This window comes from Cannabis sativa, chromosome 2, assembly GCF_029168945.1.
Source record: "Cannabis sativa cultivar Pink pepper isolate KNU-18-1 chromosome 2, ASM2916894v1, whole genome shotgun sequence".
NCBI classification, from domain to species: domain Eukaryota; kingdom Viridiplantae; phylum Streptophyta; class Magnoliopsida; order Rosales; family Cannabaceae; genus Cannabis; species Cannabis sativa.
The window spans coordinates 67,493,080-67,510,682 of NC_083602.1; the positions used below are offsets into that span (position 1 = coordinate 67,493,080).

A 17,603-nucleotide genomic window follows, 5' to 3' on the forward strand; every position below is an offset into this window, starting at 1 on the left:
AAGCTCTTAAATGGTGTCATGCTAAAGGAATCAACATCCACCACGTAGAAGTGGACTGCAAAAACCTCCTCACTGATTTGCAATCAACAAATGAAAATCTTACAAGTTTTGGTAACATAATCAATGCTATTCGACGGCTGTTATCTTCGTTCCCCACTGTAACCCTCCACCACACTAGGCGGCAAGGGAATACAGCAGCGCATAACCTGGCACAAATGTCCATAGGGCTAGATAACACTTGGAGTTGGAATAGCCAAGACCCCTTCCCTTTTCTTCTGTAACCTTTGGGTCTTACTTTCAAAAAAAAAAATAAATAAATAAATAATTGGAATAATTTTAGAGAGACACGTTACAGCTTTATATTTTTTTTTTATATAGATATATAGATAGATTATTCTTTAAGTTAGAGTTGAAAATATAATTTAAGCAAGTTAGAAGGATATTTCGTAAATATCTGAATACGAAATTGGGTTTCGAAGCTGGCCCTATTTCATTCACATTTTGAAGGATCACTACTTCAGTTTCTGATTTGCTCTAATGGCGGCATCTTCTTCATCCTCATCTTCCTCGGACTCTTCTAATTTGTCGTCTCCCTCCTCCTCCCATCGCCGATCTCGTCGGCACCACCGTAGCCGCCGTGACAAAGACAAAGATAAACACAAAGATGCTCTCAAGGTTCGGAAGAAGATCTCGCGCTCCCACACCAAACGACGTCGTAAACACCAACGTCACTCCTCTGATTCCGACGATTCTTCATCACTATCCGACTATTCCAGGTACCTTTTTTTTAGCTTGATATTTTAGCTGGATTTTAAATTTGGCTTTTTTTTTTCCCCTTTTTCATTGGGGTGTTTGTTGATATGAAGCAATACAGTTGGATTAACCATGATTGTTAATTTGGGATCTAGCGATCTCTTGGGAGCAATTTTTGTTTTCTTTTACCAACATATTGTTCCGAGAATTTTTCTGGTCAACAATTAAGTATTACTTTACATGTTATTCAAAAAAAAAAAAAATTACTTTACATGGTTTTTTTTTTCTTTGTTGGGGGGGCTAATTTGATCGATTAAACTGTTATTAATTCGGCTGAAAGTATAACCTTTAGGCCAATTGGGATTGTTTCATAGAAACCCAAAAAAAAAAAAAACTAAACTTGTACAAGTCTGCGGTTATGTAAGTACAATTATGAAATTAGAAGTCTTGGTCTTTGGAAAGTTGTGAACAAGGAGAAGAATGCTTGGAATTATATTTATAGCAAGTTGGGGAAGAGTTTGTAAGTAGTTGAAGTTCTAGGAACTAGTAGCATTTAGGTTCTCCTTCGCCTAATGAGTGTAGCTATTTACAACTGATTTAATTTCACTCACTTATTGGTAGTGAATGACCACCTAGCAAACCGAATCGATGCTGAATGCTTTCTGTTGTTACTTTTGCTTTTAGAATTCTAGTCAAGGTTTATGCCAGATGTAAACCTAGCTTATTGCAAGTACATTTTAATTTTCTTTGAACTGCAATGAATGTTGACTAATTTTGTAAGGGTTGGATTGGAATTTGTAATAACTTATCTTTTAAAAGTCGGAATGAGCTAACCTGATCAATCATGTCTAGTGTTTGTTTTGTTCGTTAAATAGGCATTAAATTAACTCCATTAAATATTCTTGTATATGAGTTATATAAATATAAATTAACACATAAAAAAAATAATCTTTTATCTACTTTCCCGTTACTTCATTAGCTGACCCAGATGTTGTGACATATGCAAGGTGTGTTGGGAATCTTGTACGCTACTTTTAACTGGAGTGCATGACTTTGATGATGAACCTTTGGCATTCATGATTATGAACCTGTTTATTTTTTTTATTTTATTTTTTAAAAAAATGTTTTGGAAGAAAAACATTAGTCTTTTTGTGTCCCACATTTTAACTGGAATGCAGAAATGAAATATCCTTCAGACCTTACTATTGGCAATCGTTTGTTTAGAGTTTGAACTTGATGGCTGATCCATGTTTTGATAAGTCATAACAACTGGTTTCTATTGCTTATTGCAGTGACAGTTCTTCGGACAGTGAGAATGAAACATCGAATCGTTCAAAGAAACTCAAGAGGAGTGACAAACACAAGAAGGTGGTTATTTGAAGTATCTTTCTAATCAAAACAATATATATGTTTTCTTGTATTGATTTGCTTCCATTCCTTTCTCCTTGTAGAGCAAAGATAAAGAACGAACCAAGAATCGTCGCCATAAAAGGCATAAGCATAGAGTAAAAGAGGTATGCCCGATCTATGGTTCTTTTTCCCTGCATGCTTCATTAATCAAAGCTTGCACAGAGTTTTTTAAATCGTCATGGCAAACTATGTGACATTTATAACTTCTAATACGCTGTTGCACTTAGTTCATGGTATTTCTTTAAGGTACTGTTTAAAGTTTTTCAGTTTGGCCATATGAAATGTGCTGTTCTTAGGCCGTTAGGCATGCATATATAACAATACACATCCAAACGGAAATATGCTTCATGGCTGTCATATTTATCATGTACATCCATATTTGGATTGGAGATTCTTATAGTTGTTTCTGCCTGTTTTGTGGATTGGCTCTTTGAAATTGGAGCTGGGGTCTGTGGCATGATGACTGGACTCTTGACTAATTTGCCTGGATGATTTTTCTGGGTCAATGTCTTGGCAATGTGAGATATATATAGAAGGAGCAAGATGAAAGACGTAGCAGCCCCGTACAGCTTTCAAAGGTTTTCACTGCACTCTGGTTAATGTCATTTCAGCTTTACTTGTTTAGCTCATGCCAATTATTTATTTTTTATTCTGGCTTCATACAGTATTTGGGTCGTCAAAAAGATGATGGTGTTCGTCGAAGTGCAGTCTCAGGCAAAAAGGTAAGGACACATTTTCGGTTTGTTTATCTTGCCTAGTTTGGGATACTTATAGGACTTTAGCACAGTTAATTATATGTTTCTCTCTGTTCTGTAGATTCTATTGAAACTTGACAAGTCAAAGGAAGACAAGGCAGCGGAGAATAAAAGAAATGAATTGCTGAAATTCTTGAATGCTAGTTTTGATTAATTTTCTGGAAATTTGTTACTCTCGAAGGAGTTAGAAAGTGCATGGAAGGAGTTGAGGTAGTCACTGCCTATTTGTCAAATTTTCATAGCACATGGCAGAAATCTAGTTATCTATTATTGTATTTTAAGCGAGAAAATGGTGCTCTATCATAGATTCACATTTTTACAATTGTTATTGTCGGGAAAGCATTGTTATCTGTATTTTATTTTTTGGATTTTACAGTTAGTATTTTATTTGAGCCTTCAATTTGGGTTGTGTACTTGGTATGAGGCAAGTGTTTCCATTGTTAGACTATAAATATAAAGCACGATATTTAATTTTGGTGGTTCTATATTTTTATTTATTTATTTATTTTTTGAGGAGAAAGGTTTCAACCACCAACACCAAGAGCAACATGCACTCTACAAAGGTGGGGTATGAATTCATTTAAAAATAACATCTGCCATCAAATAGTTCTGAAAGATGTATATTACAACATTTACAACAATAAATAAAACTAACATCTTGGAATCTATTATAAAGACTAATGATGCTATTTAAAACAAGTCTCAAAGCCAAAATGACACATTGCTTTTAATTTTAACTGCAATACTCAGATAGTCTGGTTTAAAATAAATGTTATCATACCTAAAAGAAAGACACTGAGCCAAAGCCTTTGCCACCTCAAGATCCAAACAACCCTCTGTTTGCCAGCATGCAGATGCCTTGACCACTCCCACTCATTTCAAACCACCTTGCCAAGACCGCTGCAGTTGCCTACTGAATTAATAACTGCATTAGTATTGACTTTGAGGCAGTCCTCTAAGGGAGGAACCCAACTACTAATACTCAGCTCTAAATGGGGACTCAACAATGGCCTAGAAGAAAAAGAAATTGCTAGCGGCCTCTGCTAACTTTGAAAGTTGCCAAGGTAGTCTCAAACCCAATTCACAACCAACTTGGGTGCCATCTCCAAGTTATTATAAACTTTTTTGTTGCGATTATGCCAAATACTCCATAATATCACCATCACCAACTCAATCTTTTCTTTTGGTAAAGCATCAAAAATCTATGAATAAATTGGAGAAATTCCTCACAACGGACTGAAGGATCCCTCAAATCAAAATTACAGAGTTTCTTGCAAGTCATCAAAAAAGAGCACCCCTAAAGAAAATGATAGATAGTTTCTTCTTTTAACTAGCAAATAGGACAAAGACCATGACGTGCTAAGTTGATCTTTGTAGGGATCCAATTAGCAGAAACTTGCCAAGCAAAAAGTCTTATCTTTGGAGGAAGGTTTAACGTCCAAATCTTTTTCTGCCAAACCAGAATAACCCCCAGATGGAGAGGCATGGCCCAAACTAGAATTGCGAAGAGCTAACCAGTATCCACTCTTAACAGAGTACCAACTTGACTTCTCAAAGTTTCAAATTCACTTTATCTGGCACATCGTAAGAAGATTAGTGAATATATAAAATTGCTTCTGCTTCATTAGAGAGAAAAATACCATGAACCAAATCCTTTTCCCAACTGCTCGTGGCTCTCACAACAAAGATACCTTTCATAAAGCATCAAGAACACGTGGAGATAAAACAAGGGAGGAAGATGCAGGTAGAATCCAATTATCAGAATAAATTGCAATGTCATTTCCTTTCCCAACTCTCCAAACAACCCCCAAATCAAAAATTCATTACTGCAAAAGATATTTTTCCACACAAAGCAGCCTCTTTTAGATAAAAAAATTTCACCAAAGTTTTTATTTTTGAAATACAATCCCTTCAAAACATGGGCACTGGATGCAAGGACATTGTAAATTTGAGAAGCCTATTGAGCAAGGAGAGTGATTAAACAAATGCATATCACAAAACACCATGCCTCCATCTTCCTTATGCAAACAAAGTTTATCCCAAGTACACCATTGCGTCTTTACTATATATATTATTCCCACCCCATCAAAAGCTACCACACATCCTATGAACATTTTTGATAAACCTCTGAAGAAGCTTAAAATGAGTCATAGTGTAAGTTAGAATAAACTGAATAATAGGCTTGATCGAAACCTCACGACTCGCTATAGAGAAAAGCTTGGACTTCCAACCATTAAGTTTTTTCCAAATCGAATCACAAATAGAATTGAAGAATCCAGCGTTACAATGAACCTTAAAACATGGGAGGCCAAGATTATCATGACAATTAGCCCCAATCACCCCCTAACAACTCCACCACTCTATCTTTATTAGAGCTTGTTATACCCGAAATCGGGCTAGCACTTCAGAAGAGGACACGTGCAAAACTGGGAGAATACGAATCACCAAATACAATATTAATTGTATTTGAGAATGGAATAACTCATTAAATGCGGAACTGATAGGGTATATTCACAACTTGCTGACTGCAAAGTCTTAAGCGAGGTAAAGATGTACAAACTGTTGTTGTAACGCCCTAATACTTAGGCGCGCTACAGTGATTTTCCAAATAACATACTACCTTGCTAATCAAGGATTTTCTTCAAAAATCATGTCAAATCAAAACTTTGAATGAAGTTAATAAACTTTATAAACATACATATGTATATATATTATATAATCGGGATCCTGTGCTAGAACTTTTATAAACATTTTGAAAATATTTTTACGTCGCAAAGCGACTACAAAATATGCCCCAAGATGTCCCGAGACCGAACACTCTAGGTCGCTCTGTCTTGACATGTATAATCATTACCCGAGCTCAAAACTCATTCATGTTCAGCTTCCACCTTTTCTTTACCTACACATGAAAGTAGAATCTGTGAGCCAATAAACTCAGTAAGAAAAGCATACAACAAAATATATAAATAATCGACATGTTTCTAGGCGCCATACACCTATCCACAAGGCTTACTAAATGATTAAGAACGTTCTTAATGGTTGATGCTATTGACCATGATATCACCCATTACCAGCACTATGATCTCACTGCGGGACCGACACTATGTTCGTACCGCTATGATAGTATCAATAGCACCTAAGAGTACAATTGGCCATGATATCACTCTTAGCCAGTACTGTGCCCATACTGCGAAACCGACACAGTGGTTGTGCCGCTATGATATCGCCAATTAATACTCTCTAGGGTGAATATCACTCTTAACCAGTACGATGCATGTACTGCCGAACCGACACAATGGTTGTGCCGCTATGATATCACCCAAAACATATACAATCACAAACACAACATGCTTATATAATATGTTCTATGCTAATCTTACCTCATTTCCGAATTCAAGTGTGCCGGACGACCTGAATGGAAAATTATGCGCTGAATTGAGGCCCTATGTCACAACATAAAATTTGTAAGTGTTTACCCTAGAACACTTCTCTAATGCCCGAAAAGAACCTAAAGTTTTTCTACTAAACTTTGTAGTAAAGATACCCTAAAATAAAATATATAATTTGGCTCTAGTTTATATACCATATTGTAGAGCTTGTCATAAGCTTTAAAACGCTATATAGAACGTCTAAAACAGACACCCGAGTGAAAAATTATGGCCAAAATACGAAAATCAGCCTTCCCCGATATAGTCCAACCGGAATTCCGGTTGGAAAAGCCCTGAACCAACCGGAATTCCGGTTGTTTGGGCAGATTCAACACGAAAATTCACAAACTTTAAGCCTCCAAAACCAACTCAAATCTTCCCCAATCACCACCAAACTTTCCAGAACACTCATATTAATCTCAAAGAACATATTCCAAGCAGTAAAACCCATAAACATATTAAACCATAAGCATGTAAAATTCATGAAAACATAAATCACTTCAAATTTCTTAAATTGATAACTAATCAGATTGTAATGGGTTTTATTTAGGGCACAAAACCCAACACACCCTTCAATATATTTTATCCTTAAAACACTTAGCTACCTATAAATGATATTTCAATGAACTAATATAATCACTGAAATGAGTACTCAACCATTTTATCTTTGTTAAGCCAAGCTCGAAGAAAATCATGACTTCTATATTCGGATAGAAGCTATAGATTCGTATCTATGATTAGCGCTCCCACTATATTGAACTATCATGTTCTTAACCTTTATATCACGGGAAGAACCATTTAGTTGACTTTAACGAATAGATTCAAGAACATAAATAATGTAACTGAACTAGAACCTAACCATCTCAGGATTGAGATTATTTGATCTAGGATCAAATATGATATATTGAATTGAATATATATTACAGTAAGTTTATCATATCTAGTTCAAGTTCAATATCGATTCCTTCCAATGCATACTCCATGCATCCAACCCAAGCTTACTTTAACCAATGCCTTGGAAAGGACATAACACTTATCTAAGGTGCAAGTAAACTGCATTGTAGATTATCCTATCAGTTAAACCTTGTGTACTGAGAAATTATAGGAATACATTTATATCACATAATCTTGATTACTTTCCACTGTGCTGATGACACAATAAACAAGAATATCAATGTGATAAGGATTTGGATGAATTTATAAATAAAATAAACATATAAATGACCACATGAACCAAATAACATACTAAATAAGTAATGAAAATAAATTTGTTTCTTTATTGATAATTGAATAGGAAATATTAAATTAAAATAGAGTTTTATTTAGGGCACAAAGCCCAACAGTAACTTCCATTGCTGATGTAATATTTTAAACTTCAGTTAAGAATAAAGTTAATCATTTCTTTTTTAAAGTAATTACAAAGTGTTACTCTTTAAAATTACTTAAGGGGCATAGGTGTATGATTAACTGAAATTTATCTGCAAATACACGATATTGTGCAAACCCACAACTTTCAAATTTTTTGAATTTTTTTTAAAGTTTTAGATCAAACCTTTCTCACGAGAAAGGGATCAAACCATCATTACTTTTTTGTGTTTAAAACCTTTCTGACGAGAAAGGAAAATCAAAAGTTATAAATAATATCCCATAACTCGCGTGCGAGGCTGAATATTAGCGGCACACACAATATACTAAATTATTAATGAGACATCAAGGTGTCTTGATAAAAGTACTTAAATCTATTGTATGAATAGATGATCTAACTATTCATATAAGCAATCAAGAATATACAAAGTGACAAATCATTCAAGGTGATAAATCATTAAATAGTATATTCAAGTTTGCTTAAAACAGATTATAATTGTTATCGCGAGGTAGAATTGATAACTGCTCGCAAATCAAAAGCCTGGGAGATAATAAACTGCTTGCGCACATAGTAGATTACTAACTACATAAATAGGAAAAATACGAGCAATGGAAAGACCAAAAGTACTCTTCATTTGTTCAAAATATAATTGTTTACATTGTGAATGAAAATGTAAGCAAACATAAATATATTAAGTTCGAATGTAAATGTACGAGGTATTTAAGATAAATAAAAGCTAAGTTGGCCAACTAACTTCACAAACTTGTCTTCACAAAAGTGCCACAAGGGGCAAACCATTAGGCCATTTTCCTAAACAAAAAAATAAATAAACATAATTCAAGACCAAGTCTACATTATTATAGGGGACTTGGCGGGATTTTCTTGTTCTGTGTCAACCTCTTCTTCCTCACAAAATTCTTCCTTATGAGTCTTCTTGCAATAAGCAAGCATGGTTTCGACCTTATCACCCAAAAAACTAAAGTCCAACTCGGGGTTGGCTGACCAAATCTGATAGATGGTCCTCCTACCGATATTGTTGACCCTCTATTTGGTTCCAGCCTCCAATTCTTATGCTTTTGATCATGATCAACTTGTTTTTTAGATCAGCTTGGAGAAATTTAACAGAATTCTCGAGTTCTTTGATTTTTTGTTGGTCATCTCGATGTTGCTTTTCTACTTCATCCTTAGTGTGAGAAACCTCAGCTTCAGCATCGCTCCACTTCTTGGCTACAATGTCCCTATGTTCCTTAATTTGGCGAAGCTCAGTCTCTAGCATCTTGACCCTTTGAGACGACCGGTGATGTGTAGTGTAAGCGAGAAAAGAAGCCTGAGGAAAAGGACAAACTAAAGTTAGTAAGAAAGGCAAAGTAGGGAAGAGAAAGAACAAAGAAGTACGAAGATTGACCTGATGAAGAAGCTCATGACTTCTTTTGGTCAGATCCTCGGTATTTCTACGAATAGTAGGATCCCAATCGCGAGACCAGAGTGTTAAGAGGTTGCGCCAACTGTTGGTGGCATGTTGCGAGCTCAGTTATGACCCCTTAGTCCCAACTTCAAGGGGTAGGGGCAGGAGGGCTCAAGGAGAACCATCTCTGGACGACAACCAGAAAACTTGACCTGGTGTGCCAACCTGGTAGGTTGCTCCTCGACAACTCCTGCAGTAGAGACCTCATTCCCTACCTCGGGAGATTTACCAGCATCAATAATAAGGTGGTTCGAGGATTTCCTCATGAAGGCCTTAGTCTTGGTCCTTTTGGGTTCTTTGGTAGAATTCGAGACCTCATCAGCTTGGGCTACCTTCTTCCTGGATCTCTTGTCAGCTTGGGGAGGAGTTTTGAACATGCTCTCAAAATCTACGTCCATTCTTGCGAAGACAAAGGTATAAGATCAGTGAGCAACAGCGACATTGGGTTAAAACATTTGTTTTGCTAATGGAGTAAAAAAAAGGGTGAGTTCAAACCAGACCGCAGTTCACGAAGAACGATGCTTACGTTCAGAAATCTCTTGTAAGATTTTCCTATACAGAATGACAGTTTCTTCTTGGTTTGATTTAATCAGATGATCTTCAATCCTGGAATCATTCACTTCCAATTCGTATTAAGGTTTAGAATTTTCGGGTGTATATATGGAGGACATATGTTTGGTATATTTTGGTGCTGCAAATTTTCGAAGATAAATTTCTGAAATAGAATGGGACATCTCCACAGAAGAAGGACAATCCCAATTTTTGAATGAAATTTACCAAACCAGAGGTCTATGGAATATAGCTAACATAAAATATGCCTAATAAAAAATATATATGAACCTTAGATATTGAACCGAATGAAGTAATGAAGTACAAGGAAGATCATCACCAAAGTGAAATCAAAGAAAGAATGAGGTACTTACTGTGTGAAGATTGAAAGGCTAGACAATAAAAAACTCTGCGAATGAAGATGTGATAGCCAGCAAAATGAGTTTTATCAAACACCAGGAGTCGAGGGTTCACAGGAAGAATATCAAAGTTGGAAATGAAGGAGAGTAGATTCTTACCATTTTATACTTTGAGCCCAGTAACGGTAAGGCCAAAAGATGGAAGATCTAACGACTAGGAACGAAGAAGAAGTGGAAAGGGTGGGTCATTAATGCTAATAATGACCCTCGAAACCATGGAGCTGCTAAATCCAAGGACATGCGTGATTTTAAAAAGGAGATTATGATAAAAATTCCCTTTATCATCATTTAAAAAATACTTTTTATTCAAAAGAATTTTTTAAGAGGCAATTGTTATACCCGAAATTCGGCTATCGGTTCAAAGGAGGATACATGTCGAACTGGGAAGAATAAAAATCAACAATTGTAATGATAATTTTATTTGAAAATGGAATAATTCATTAATGCAGAATTGACAGAGTATATATACAACTTGCTGACTATAAGGTCTTACACAAGATAAAGAAACACCAACTGTTGCCTCGTTCATTAACGAGAAACCATACGACTTCTGATGTACAAGGCGAGGCGTCAACCTCGCTACGCATTAGGAGACAAGACATGGTGACTGGTAAGACACTTAGTGTATAATACACCTTATATACACTAAGTATAACAGTCGGGTAAATCAAAACAACTAATAGTGAGGCATCCATCTTGCTATAGGAAGGCGCGCTCATGATACCTTCACTAATTAGCTCCAGATACCTTTCAATGGGGTTCATGGCCCTGTCGAGTCAGCTCTCTCAGATAGAAGCTAACATACAAATAATGTTGACTGCTGAGGTCCACCTTGTCACCCAGAACTGCAATTTTCAGATGAAGCATTATGTCATCAAGCCCAAGAACGACAAGACTTACATTATCCACCTCGGAAAGATATGGGAAAAGCTCCAACTCGCTACCAAGGTTATTGTTGTTGTGTTCCAAGCGAGACATCCCAGAACATTACGATTTACAACGTATTTAATACACGTTTACATTGACCAGGTAAGAGCGAACCCATCACAGCTGTGTGATTTTCAAATATTAACCACATTTATTTTACGTGGTATATAATCAAACCCCACGATTTCAGGGGATAATTGTTGTAGGATATCAGTCAACTATGTAATTAACTGCCCTATTATGTAATTATAAATAGGAGCAAGTTATACTGAAGAAGGGACGAAAAAATCATTAGAGAAAAGGCCTGAGAGCTGTACCAGAAATCTAATAAGATTGACTCGTGGACTATGCACAATTTCAACTGCAAAATCACGTGAAAACCTTTGTGTTCTTATATTTTCTTTGCCGTTTGTAATTTCTGTGCAAGTTTATCAATACTTAGGCTCAAATATAGTTAACGAAAATCTGTGTTAATAATTTTAATTGCATCTACTTTATATGGTTTAATATAATTTAATTCTACATTTCCAATTTTCATGTGATAGTAGATTTACTAAAGAAATTTATATTCGTGCGAGGACATATACATCTCAACCCATATTCAAATTTTCTACTCTCCTGATAAATTTAAACACATAGGATGCATTAAGCATAAAAATTCTAAATGCTACATTGACCATATAGGTACTCTCGTTTTATATCGAAATCTATATCTATTTCAATATAGCACAATCAACACCCACTTCTCATATTTTTTTATTGAGATCATTAAACAATTAATTGGTGATCAGGCAATTAAAAATAATTAAGTACGAATGAAATAAATAGACATAAAAAATTATGAAAGAACTAAATCATATTAAAATCAAAATAAAGTGTCAAACAATCTCTATTAAAAGCTTTATAAAAAGTCTAGCTACTCATGATTATTGAAAATATCTGATAACAATTAAGAACATAAGAAAAATAGAAGAAATCAAGAACTCTTCAAAAAATAAATGTTGAAAGTCTTTAGAGTCGCTTCTCGTTTCTAATTTTCGTACTCCAAAAGTCGTATGCTGAAAAGTTATGAAAAAGGGTCTTTATATAGATAAAAGAAGATAAAAAAACCTAATTTTTCACAGATAAGAATAGGTGGGCCAAAACACTACCTTGTAGTACTGTAGCGCTTGAAGCTTGATATTTGGCAGTGAGCTTCCCGGTGTGATGACTGATAATATTATGGCCACAACACTTTCAATATTACTTGAAATTTGACGATTCAAGATGTTTTGGAAATAAAAAAGAGAGATCTAGAACTTTTATTAACAATAGTTTTCCTCAAAGTCAACATATCATAGTCAAAAATTAGATTGAAGCTTTAGACTTAATTTTTGATCAAAAACTGAGCGTGTGGAGCATCTAAAACATAGAATTTTTTACCACTTATATCCTAGAACTCCAAAATGATAAATCATCGTATTCATCTCATTTAACATGTTTTTTCTTATTATTAATTCACATTACAAATTTTACTATTGAAACCTGAAACAAATATAAAATAAGCGTGCTTTTGCACAAAATAAATATGATCAATTGAAACACACCTCTAAGAAACTTTATAAAATACACCTAAAACTAGCCTATCAAACTCCCCTCGAGAAAATATTGACACTAAACTAAAGATAAACGAACACAAAGCAAGTCTTACTTCATTTCACGCCACACCACACCATCACTACTTACAAGATTCAACTATTATAAAACAAGATTTTTAATCTAATTGCTCTCAATACTCAACTTTAACATTCAAACTTGAAAACAAAAATATAATTTGCAAATGACAAAAACTATGAGAACTTAATATGCATGCTCGAAATAAATCTATCATCTCCACAACTCGATTATCAATAACAATGCAATACTTAGTCTTATCTACTAATTTTAACAACACGTGCTTTAATATCAAAATGACATAATTGGGTTATAAAGTTATGCTTAGGTAAGGGTAGATGAAAATCGTCATTTAGGCTCACCTATTTAAATCACTCTAAAATTTTAACAAAATGATCCCAATATCCTTTTTTTTTTCTAAATACATGAGAGAAACTTTACTTTGATAACTTTGTAATACTTTTTTATGACACGACATTGCCAAAAATTTTCCTTTTTTTCTTTTTTTTTTTCAAGTTTTTGCAAATAATTTATGTATTGAATGTCTGTAAATAATATCTTTATTTTTCACAAAACAAAACATACTTTCTCCCATTACAATCCCCCCATACTTATTGTATAGTTAGAAACAATGGTAGACAATTCATTTTTTTAGCTCAAGGTATGCGTAAAAATAAAGAATAACAAGTAAAAGCTCAAAAAGTAAACTAGGATAAAAACTAAAAATGGTTTCTTGAAAGGAAAAGACATTTAAAAAAAATTCCTAAATCATTTTTAAAAGCACACATCATCAAAGATATCTCCTCAAAAGTCAATTAATGCAAGTTCTATCAAATCCAACTTACCAATCCTCTAACCGATCAAGCATGTATAACAAAATCCTACTAGTAAAATTTACCAATTGTACTCAACTTTTACAAAAAACCCTAAATTTAAGCACAAAAAAATCAAATCAAGCACACAGTATTTATAAGTTAAATCCAATAAATAGAAACAAATGGTATTTCTTCAATCACTAAGGCTTACTTAATCAAGAAAGATACTAACATATAACTAATAAAGGAAAAAAAATAAACAAGAAAAAGTTTAGTTCACCATAACTCCCCTAAACTTAACCTTTACTCGCCCTCGACTAGATATTGGAACTAAAATAAAGACAGACAATCACAAAGTAAGCCTTACTTTATTTCACACCATACCACAACTACTCACAAGATTCAACACTTATAAAAATAGATTTTTAATTTGATTGCTCCAATTACTCAACTTTAACATTCAACCTTGAAATGGAAAATATAATTTGCAAATGACAAAAACTATTCGCACATAATATACATTCGTGAAATCAATCCATCATCTCCACAATACAATTATCAATAAGCATACAATATTTGGCCTTATCGACAAATATCAAAAACATTTTCTTTAAAATGAAAAGATTTTAATTGGGTTATAACGTTAGGCCTAAGTAAGAGTAGATGAAAAATATTATTTAGGCTCACCAATACAATAAGTTTATCCATTCAAATCACCCTACAATTTTTACAAATAATCTCAATATCACTTTTTCTAATAATACATGAGAGAACTTTCTCTTATATAACTTTGTAACACTTTTTTTAATTATTACACAACATTGCCAAAATAATTCTTTTATTTTCTTTTTCCTTTTTTTCAAGTTGTTGCAAATAAATTCTGTATTTAATGTCCCTCAATAATATCTTTACTTTTCTCAAAATCTATATCTATATATAATCCTATTGTTAGGATGGATGATGTGGCGGCCTGCATGAGCTATTCTCACTCTTCTTTGTTTTCTAATTTTTTCTCAATTTACTAATATATTTTTATTTTTTAAAAAATAATAATTCAATTAAGTCTAATCTTTTTCTTTCAGCTTCTTAATAAATGACACATGAGACTTTTCAATTTTAATAACTTATACTATGTAATTAATACAAATAGTTGAATGCTAGAATTAATGTTAATGTTATTATATACATATCAGTTATGTGTACATAAATATATCAGTTACAAATAGTTAAATGCTAGAATGTTAATGTTATTATATACATATCAGTTATGTGTACATAAATATATCAGTTACAAATGAGAAAATTCTGGCAATAATATACAAACAGATGCATGTAAATAAAATGTATATATATATATATATTGGTATCACGGGGTATCACATACTATAATTACAAACGCATCCTTTTTACCTTCACTATTTGTATTTCTTGCTCTCAAACACCTCTTATGTTTTTGTTCTCTCCTCTCTCATCAAGATCTCACAATACATCATGTTTTTTAATTCTATTATTTACATACAAAATGAGATTATTTTTATAATATAATGTATACCAGATACATATATCTCTCTCTTTTTTTTTTCAGTTGAGTTTTTATTTAATTCAGTCTTTCTTTTTATTTTATTAGTACCATTTTTCTTATTTATTCAAAATATATGATACATAAAAGGATAAGTTATAAATCAGGTATGTTAAGATAGCAAGTTTTTACCTTTTTCTGTAAAAAATTTGTTGCCATATCTCAAAATATGATATTTGAATGGCACAATTCATTATGGGTAGTCTGTGGAAAATACAAACAATTTACACAATATGTGCATAATTATTCCATTCTTTATTTTTAGTTGTGTGGTAACTCTTTTAATGAATATATAAATTATGCACTAGCAAAATTATCATGTTATTTTTTTTTTTCATGTTGTTAATAAATCGAATAAATAAATATATATTTATATAATATTATTATTTATTAATTTAGACAAAATGTAAAATTAATACTTTTTTGTTAAAAAAAAAAGGATAATTGATCTTAACATTGCTGACATCTTTTATACTATTAAGTGTGAATTATATCAATTCACATTTATTTTACACTTTTATTTTTATCATCACTAACCAATAATTTATTGATATAATTCCTCCTATAATATATATATATATATTTGACAACTTTAGTAAATGTATTGTATTTATATTTATTAGAAATAAATTATTGTTCTTTAAAAAATAATAAATAAATGCTAAATTTTATCATAACAGTTACTAATAATAAAATAAAATTAACGATAAATTTATATATTTCTACGTGAGTATAATTTTATCATCACTAAATTCTAGCACTATATTCTATATAAAAAAAAATATGATTTATATATATATTGTTATAACTTTTAATAGAATATGGTTTAAATTGTAGTTATTTGAAAATATATAAATTTATTTTCTCTATATATATACATTAATTAGAATATATAACTCCAAGCACTTTTATTAATATTAGTAATTAATTAATTTTACAATCCATCAATCTATATAATATCAATCATAACACTATATGTTAACATTAATTTTCTACAGTTTTTTTTACAAAGTTACTAATTAGTTAAAAAATAATTAATAGAAAATAATATTAATTTAAATATAATGGTTGTAGTGGTTAATAACTAAAAAACAATTAATAGAAAATAATATTAATTTAAATATAATGGTTGTAGTGGTTAATAATTGATGAATTTTTTTTATTGAGTTCATATAGTGGTAGAATTTATTTATCAATTTTACTTTATTTCATTTCTTATGGCAAAATAATTTTAATATTTTTATGTATCATTTATCTCTTTTTTTTCTACTATTATGATAAAAAAATTTATACATGAAGCCGTGTCAATAATTCAATTTTTCTTTCTTAGATTTATATATTTATTATGTGTTTATTATAAGTTATTTTGAGCCACTTATAATTTAATATTTTGTTTAAATATATACATAAATAATTTGAGTTGTTATGGTCAACTTTAAAGGGTGCACACTGAAAGCTTTCATAGTATATATATTATTTTTTAAAAAAATATTAGTAACTAATAAATATAAATTTTATAAATATGGAATAAATGTCACACTCTATAGTTGTTCCAAATCTATTAATTTATTCTCATTTTTTTCTCACATTTGCTATTTTTTATTTGTTCGATAAAAAGTTAAACTTATATTATATGTGAAAAAGAAAAAAAAAAGTGTTCAAAATATTTAAAATCTATAAATTAAATTATATTTTCTTTCAACAAACCGCGCAAAGCGCGGTTATGTTACCTAGTAAAATATAATTTTCCCTATTACTATCCCTCCAAATTTATGATCCACTTATGGTATAGTTAGGGACAAAGGTAGACAATAATAGATTTACGTTTTGGAAAATTTACATCTAAGTACATCAATTGTAATTAAATTTTAAAAATATGGTGGGTCCATTATAATTCTAAACTATACCATTTTTAAATTAATTGATTTTCATTTTGATGACGTCAGCCCATCATATCCATCCTTCCACGACATCAACCAACCTCCAAAAAAATTAAGCTCCAAGAATTTCGTTAACTTTTTTTAAATTTGTAGTTAGTTATTTTTGTGTGTGTAATGTTTATAATCATATATTTTTTTTTGTTTAAAATAGGAGTGAGTAGAGTGTTTATAGGGTTAAATATAAGTCATTTCTATCATTTCTCATTTTCACATGTTCTGTTTTTTTTTTCTTTTTCTTATTCTTCTTTTTTTTTTTTACTTCTATATTTTCTCAGAATTCATGAGTATGAATTAAGAGTAAATATATATTGTTACCTAGTTTTTCTATGTAAGACATGTTACAGTCACGTACTTTGTATATAACTAGATTTGATGTCTTGACCTAAAAAAATACACTAATTAGTTTGTTATTTCATAGGCATACATAATGATAGGTTGTGTTTGAAACAAGAACATAAATTGTTGTTCCAATATACAAAAAATAAACTAATAAGTTTATTGGCGTATATCATTATCTTTAATTGTACTTTACTCTGTATTGAAA

The 17,603-nt window shown here is 31.8% G+C and overlaps 1 protein-coding gene across 1 annotated transcript; it reads left to right on the forward strand.

Annotated features, from left to right (window-relative positions):
• The first annotated feature begins 391 nt into the window (after nt 1-391).
• LOC133035093 (uncharacterized) lies at nt 392-3,403 on the forward strand. The gene is made up of 6 exons (XM_061110790.1): nt 392-776; nt 2,046-2,121; nt 2,205-2,267; nt 2,697-2,741; nt 2,829-2,885; nt 2,980-3,403. The coding sequence occupies exons 1-6, from the start codon at nt 538-540 to the stop codon at nt 3,070-3,072; spliced, it is 573 nt and encodes a 190-aa protein (XP_060966773.1). The 5' UTR covers nt 392-537; the 3' UTR covers nt 3,073-3,403.
• The last annotated feature ends 14,200 nt before the right edge of the window (nt 3,404-17,603 follow it).

Bases quoted from the DNA above. Each gene is read 5' to 3' on its own strand.
- LOC133035093 (XM_061110790.1), top strand. From the start codon at position 538: ATGGCGGCATCTTCTTCATCCTCATCTTCCTCGGACTCTTCTAATTTG. The intron at 2,122-2,204 runs GTGGTTATTTGA...TTCTCCTTGTAG, and splicing joins GGAGTGACAAACACAAGAAG to AGCAAAGATAAAGAACGAAC. The intron at 2,268-2,696 runs GTATGCCCGATC...AGATATATATAG, and splicing joins ATAAGCATAGAGTAAAAGAG to AAGGAGCAAGATGAAAGACG.